At 37.7% G+C, this 6,719-nt stretch overlaps 1 protein-coding gene across 1 annotated transcript in view; it reads right to left on the reverse strand.

Annotated features, from left to right (window-relative positions):
- The window catches only part of LOC102811747 (chromosome unknown open reading frame, human C5orf42), a 190,709-nt gene that overhangs the window by 161,461 nt on the left and 22,529 nt on the right, over positions 1-6,719 (reverse strand). The window contains 6 exon segments of the mRNA XM_006876934.1: positions 579-659; positions 1,515-1,723; positions 2,463-3,232; positions 3,399-3,551; positions 3,740-3,989; positions 4,995-5,177. Of these exon segments, the coding sequence (XP_006876996.1) occupies positions 579-659; positions 1,515-1,723; positions 2,463-3,232; positions 3,399-3,551; positions 3,740-3,989; positions 4,995-5,177 (1,646 nt within the window).

Below are 6,719 nucleotides of genomic sequence, written 5' to 3' on the forward strand. Positions count from 1 at the left end.
AAAAACCTGATGAATAGCAGTGGCACACTGTCAGCACCAGAATATTGAATATTGCCACATACTAAATACCTCCATCTTTGTGATGCAATAGTGAATAATTGTTATCAGGACTGATTGTGAGGGTTGGAAATCTAAAAGTGGACATTTTGTAGCAAGGAGGGGAGTGATTAACTTTTCAGTCTCAGAGCGGAGGACCCCAGGACTATCAATGGAGAAAAGCGGAGAGCGGGATCCTACCCAGAGAAGTGGTGAGGCCTGCGATGGAGGCAGAGAAGACGACGTCAAGAGATGGTGTGGCTGGGGACTCGGGATCAGTAGATGGAAAGGGGTTGAGGACTGTGGTGCGGGGGTCACAGGCTTACAGGGTACACCCTTTGGTTGGGTGAGGATACATGGACGTGATGGTAACTATGCCAATGAAATGATAGATGATGGAATGAATGTAAAGCTAATGTTCTCCCATGTAGACTATCACACAATTCACAATAAAACATTTTAAAAAAATTATTTACTCTGTAACCAAATAATCTATGTTTGTACCAATGTTATGGCAAGTGCTTATTTTAACATCACCCTACCTTTCTCTACAGTTTCTTGTAGAGCTTTCTTCCACAGTTGAATAGATTTTTCATATGATCCTAACAGAAAATGCTCTTCACCTAAAAAGTTTTTAATGAACAATTAGTCATTGTTAACTACAGAATTTTATGAATCTTACTTTGTTTTCCAATTCAGTGGCTACTTCTCAGCCAGAAATTATTTTGAAAACCAAATAATTGCAACCAATTAATAAAATCAAAGCCCAGTTAACTATAATGCTTATTCACAGAGCTTGAAATTTTTGGTAAGATACTGACCATTTAGGGGCTGAGAACCATAGTCTCAGGGGACAACAAGGTAAATTGGCATAATATAGTCCATAAAGACAATGTTTTATACCCTCCTCTGTTAGCAGCCTCTAAGGTGCATCTATTGGTCTCTCCCTGTCTGGAGCAAAGAAGAGTGAAGAAAATAAAAGATGCAAGAAAATAATTAGTCCAAAGGACTAATACAACTCCAGCTTCTGGGGCCCTAGACCAGAAAAATTAAATGGTGCCCACCTATCATTGTGACTGTTCTGAAAGGAATCACAATAGGAAGTCTTGGACAAAGTGGGAGAAAAACGTTGAACAAAACTCAAAATAACAAAAAAAACGTTCAGGCTTACTGGCCTGAGAGAGTTTGGAAGAACCTCTAGACTATGGCCCTTGGGCATTCTCTAGGCCTACAACTAGAGTTATACCTGTGGCTCAACATTTAGCCAGATACTACACAGATCTATGCAAAAATAATAACACCAGGGAGGTATGCAGTCTTTAGAACACTCAACCATATAAGGTCAAAGGGCAGTGTTTCCACAGAAGGCAAGAAGGGACAGGAATGGAGGATTAATGAAAACAGTAAACAAAGGGAGGAAATGGGAAGAATGCTGTTAAATTGTGGGGATTACGATTTTTAAAAAAAAGGATACTGACCATTTATACATTTAAGTTCTAAGGTTTGGTTCAAGTGATCTCCAGCAGCCTGTAAGTTGGCCTGTATATGGCACAGCAGGTACTCGACAGTAGAGGCTTCTTGTGTCACCTTTTCAGTTAACTGTCTGTCACCTTTAAGAACTCTTCGACTTAACTGTGCTTGATACCATAAGGTTTTTTGGTACAGTACTCTCCACAGAACAATCAATCTGTACACAAAATTAGGTAATCACCAAAAGCAAATTTCAGATTAAGGATAAAAATTCAGGTATCTCCTGGCTTAGTTATTTCTTGTTTAACTGTGATCTTCACTGATATAATAACATATCTACAAATAGATGGGCCTTAGGTATCATGCAAGATCTAATAATCAATAATTTTTCTGTGCTGTTCTTGTTAAGTGCCATTGAGTCAATTTTGACTCATAAGGACTCTACAGGATTCCAAGGAGCAGCTGGTGGGTTTGAACTGTCAACCTTGTGGTTCACAGTCCAATGCATATCTTACAGCACCACACCAGGAGCCTAATTTTTCTGTTGTAAATTTAAACCTTGATAATACAATGGTTGCCTATACAGGGTCAGTATGAGTCAGAACTGGCTCAATGGCACACAACCACCACCACCACCAATACTAATAAAATACGTATGTTGTATAGCCTTTAAAATTAATCCTAAAATGTTATTTTTTTAAATACCATAAAATCTATAATGTTGAGTGCTGATAGATGTAGGAGTTCTTTCTGAGATGATAATAATATTCCAGAACTACAAAGGGTCGTAGTTGCACAACCTTAGGAATATAGCAAAACCAATGAATGGTGAAATTTTATCTCACGTTAAAAAAAGAATCCCATTTAAACTATCACATAATTCACAATAAAACATTTAAAAAAAAGAAAGAAAAAATACACAATATTGAACATGATATTTAGGAAAATAATTATACCTGTGGCTGGGCTGTTGAGCAAGATTTACTGCTTGAGGACATGTCTTGAAAGATGACCTCCAAGACCAATTTTCCTGAGAACCATAGTTTTGAAACATTTGAAAAATAGGTACCATCAGTGAGTCTTGATCTGCTATTCCCCTTCCATCAGCTGATGTAGAAATAATTTCAGGTTGAAGATTATATATGCCATTCAAACTGGAAGCTACCATTCTGAGTAAATAAAAACAGGCTACAAGCTTCTCAGAAAATAACTGATTCTGCAGTTGCTGACTCAACAAAAGTCTTACAGTATGTGAGGTCAGCTTTACCAAATGCCCCACATCTGTTCTATATCTCATATCCCAATACTGGATTGATAAACACTGATGAAAAAGCTGAAAGATACAAAGTATCCAAGCACTTTCTCTCGGGCTCTTACCTAAAAAAACATCAAGTTTAGGGAAAGGACATTTCACAAACTGAAGAATGTAGAAAAAATGAGTGATACAAACTACAGTGTAATTTAACATTAAGTTCTTTTCTGTCACATTTTTTGAAATTCCTATGTTCCATGCTGCAAGGAGATTTTTCTGGATAGAATGCAGTTCTGTAATAGCTCTGTCTGTCTTCTCGGTCTCATCCTTTGCATGTATCGTATCAAACATAGATGCAAATTCCAATCTTCCCTCCTCAAAACTACTAAATAATGGACAATTTTTTTGGTTCCAAAAAGGGAAAGTATTGTTTGGACAGTGTTTGCCTTCATTAATTTCTTCCACTTCAAAATCCTAAAATAGGAGGGAAAGGTTATACTTAATAATGTGTAACATTTTATAATAGAATACATATGGTATGTTCACATTTCTCTTCCCTTTAACTAAAGATAAAATCTGTTTCTTGGGGGAGAAAAATCAATATATAATTGTTGTTCAAAGTAAATAAAATACTACTTACCTGAAAATCCGGTTTTTCATTTAACTCTAGTGTTTCTGCTGCTTGCAAGAACTTGGGGACCGTTGAATCAGTTGAAATTTCATTCTTTTGATGTTTTAACAGACTAGACCTTAGGGAGTCCAGGGATCGCAAGTTCAGCCCATTGCCTTTGGGCTATAAGAAAGAGGATAAAAGATTTCGAAGAGTAAAATGTCATTAGTAATTTATTACCATAACATAAAATTTTTGTAAACAACCATACACCATACAAGGACAGTACTGTCAGGATAGTTTTATTTTTAAAAGAATAAGATATCAACTTTTAAAAGTCATTTGCCCATGACACCAGACAAGAACTCTACCTTAGATAGTGTCACATTTTGGTATGTTTTCTCAAGCCTCTGGGTTGAATCAAGTAGAAGTGATCTCATGAGCACTGATGGAGACAGGTTATCAATCAATCTAAGGGTTGTGATCATGTAGCCGTCAGAAATAATAAGGTAGGGTAACCGGGAGTGGGCTTTTATAGAAAATCTCTGTCTCGTAGGGTCACTATCAGAAGCTGATGAATCTACAGATTTATTTGAATCTTGAACTGTAAAATGCTGTGGTCTAGCAAAAAACAAAAACAAAAAACACACATCAAAATATAATAATCAGTGAGAGAGAACCCTTAAAAGTCATAATATCCCAAAGCAAATTAATAAAGCCAGTATTAAATGTAACAGAACAGTGACAAAGAAAGCAAATGAAAGATTAAATGTGTCTATCCAGTTTGTTTTTGGGTGGGGGGAGGAGGTGATTTGTTGTGGGTTTTTTTCCCTCTAGTTCCAGTTCATGGTGACCCTGTGTTTGTCAGAATAGACAGATTTTAGTTAAAGTAGATCACCTGGCCTTTCTCCCAAGGCACCTCTTGGTGAACTCAAACATTAGTAGCATCCAGGGACTCCCAAATGGATCTATATCTGTCAGTAATGCATAATATAGTAGAGTAAATCATCTATAGGTTTATGTGCTCTTTAGTTTCCTCTATTATAGCATTAATGCTAAGGTTATTCATATACATGCAAACTACTTCTAAAAGAGCAATTTCTCCAAAATTAACACAGCTAACCAATAGATTTCATTAAAAGTTAAAATGTGGTGAAATTCTAAAGTCACCCATTCATTTTCAACACCCTTTTCACTTTGGCAAAAAAGTGAAATCCATGTGCCAAAGTGATGTTGAGATTAATTTATCTGAGTGTTATGTTTTACAGTAATAATTGCCAAAGCTTTTTATTATGAGTCAAAATCAACTGGATGGCAATGGGTTTTTTAAATTAACTTCTTCATATCAAAGTAGATAAATTTTCTAGGGCTATTGAATATTTAAATAATTCATACTTACATAGTCACAATGTCAAATTCTCAGCAGTATAAAGCCACAAAAAGAAATAGAAGAGAACTATAAATAAGAAACAGATCATGAGATGACAGACTCAAAAGTAAGAATAAGACAATTTGAAAGAGGAAATTATAAAAAACAAAACAAAAAACAAACACACACACAACAGTAAAAGTAATACCAAAAGAGAAAAGTTCTGTAAGTAAGTTCAAACAATTCAAATGTCTCACCTATATGTTATTAGGGGATGAAGAGGAATAAATTCTGCTGGCCCAAATTCTATAGAGCAACCAACTGTGATTAACGTTAGCAATTCACCCTGACCGGTCAATAGAACCAGGGAGCCACGTTTTAACATGCAAGCCAGAAAAAGATTATCATGTGTCCAGCTGATATCACCTACCCAGTAGGATCTAGAAAAAGCAAATGGCAACATGTTAAGAAAGAACTCTCTACAATGTCTTTGACAATTTATAATGGACGGGACCAAGCATAAGAAACCCTGATGGTCCCCTGGGTTAAAAGCATTAGGCTGGTAACCAAAAGGTCAGTGGTTTGAACCCACCAGTTGCTCTGTGGAAGAAAAAATATGGCTGCCTGCTTACATAACGATTTATGGCTTCAGAAACCCTCCCGAGCAGTTCTAGTCTGCCCTTACAGGACTGCTGTGAGTCTGAATTTTTTAAATGAGGATAAGTGCACTTTAGGCATTTTACTTCTAGGATAAATGTTAAGAAAAAGGAATTTGTTCTACTCCACACAATACACCAATATGAAATTTACATGGATTCATAAGGAACTCATAAAATGAAAATTCTCTCTAAAAGAGCATGGCTTTCTAGTCACTGAAGAGCAATGAATTACTTCTTATAGCTCTTCTACCCATACTCTTGTAACTCCTACCAAACAACGTTTCTGCCCTGCTAGGTCTAGGTAAGAGGACTTGGGAGAAGATGTCAATAGTATGTTATGATACAATTGTGAGTGGTTAACAGAGTTAATTTGTTGTTGTTAAGTACCATGGAGTTGGTTCCAACTCACAGTGATCCTACACAGGGTTTCCGAGGCTGTAAATCTTTACGGGAGCAGACCGCCTCATCTTCCTCCTGTGGAACCGCTGGTAGTTTCGAACTGCTGACCTTGATGTTAGCCCGATTCGTAACCAATATGCTACCAGAGTTAATAGTAATTGTAAAAACTTGGAATGCTAAAATGAGCCATCTCAGAAGCAGGAATGGGGGGATTTCACTACCATCAGATAAGAGGAGCCAGGAGTGGCACACATCCGTTGGAGTCAAAGATCCCTGACAATTGAACCTCTTCAACTCATAGGCAGGGAGCTGTGACTCTGGAGGAATGTCACAGAGCAGGAGAACCAAGAGCCAGAACACAAGACAGAGTAGTAGGCTTCCCAGCCCATGGGGCAAATAAAGCTGAGTGACTCTGGGCAGGAGACTCATTTGCAGAGTGTGATGCATGCCACATTCACTTAAGTGAGGGGGGCACTAGGTTTGCTGACCCATAAACTCAAGTTCGAGCCGAGTGCCTAGCTAATAGTGCAGTGGTGAGCCCTATGAGAGCATGTATTAGCGGACCTAAGAGAGCTTTCTAACACTCCTCAGCTGTGCCCCCAGGCAGAGAGAGGCTGTCCTGACAGGAAGAACTGAGCATTTTCTGATCCTGCTTTGAAACCAGTTCACTTCCCTAATCAACCCCATAACTGTGAGTATGGTGCCTGAGTTCTGTGTAGCCACTGCAGGGAACTACTGAACCGAGCTGAGAGGACTGTGGGAGGATGTTTGGAGCCACGTCTTTTTGCAGTCACTCAAATTTTTTTTTAAAGTTTTTATTGTGAATTGAGTGAAAGTTTACAGGGCAGATCATCAGTTTTACATTCAACAAATCATACACCTTGTTTCATTACAATGATTATAATCCCCTCCATGTACAGTATT

This window comes from Chrysochloris asiatica, unplaced genomic scaffold (assembly GCF_000296735.1).
Source record: "Chrysochloris asiatica unplaced genomic scaffold, ChrAsi1.0 scaffold00430, whole genome shotgun sequence".
In the NCBI taxonomy this organism is placed as follows: domain Eukaryota; kingdom Metazoa; phylum Chordata; class Mammalia; order Afrosoricida; family Chrysochloridae; genus Chrysochloris; species Chrysochloris asiatica.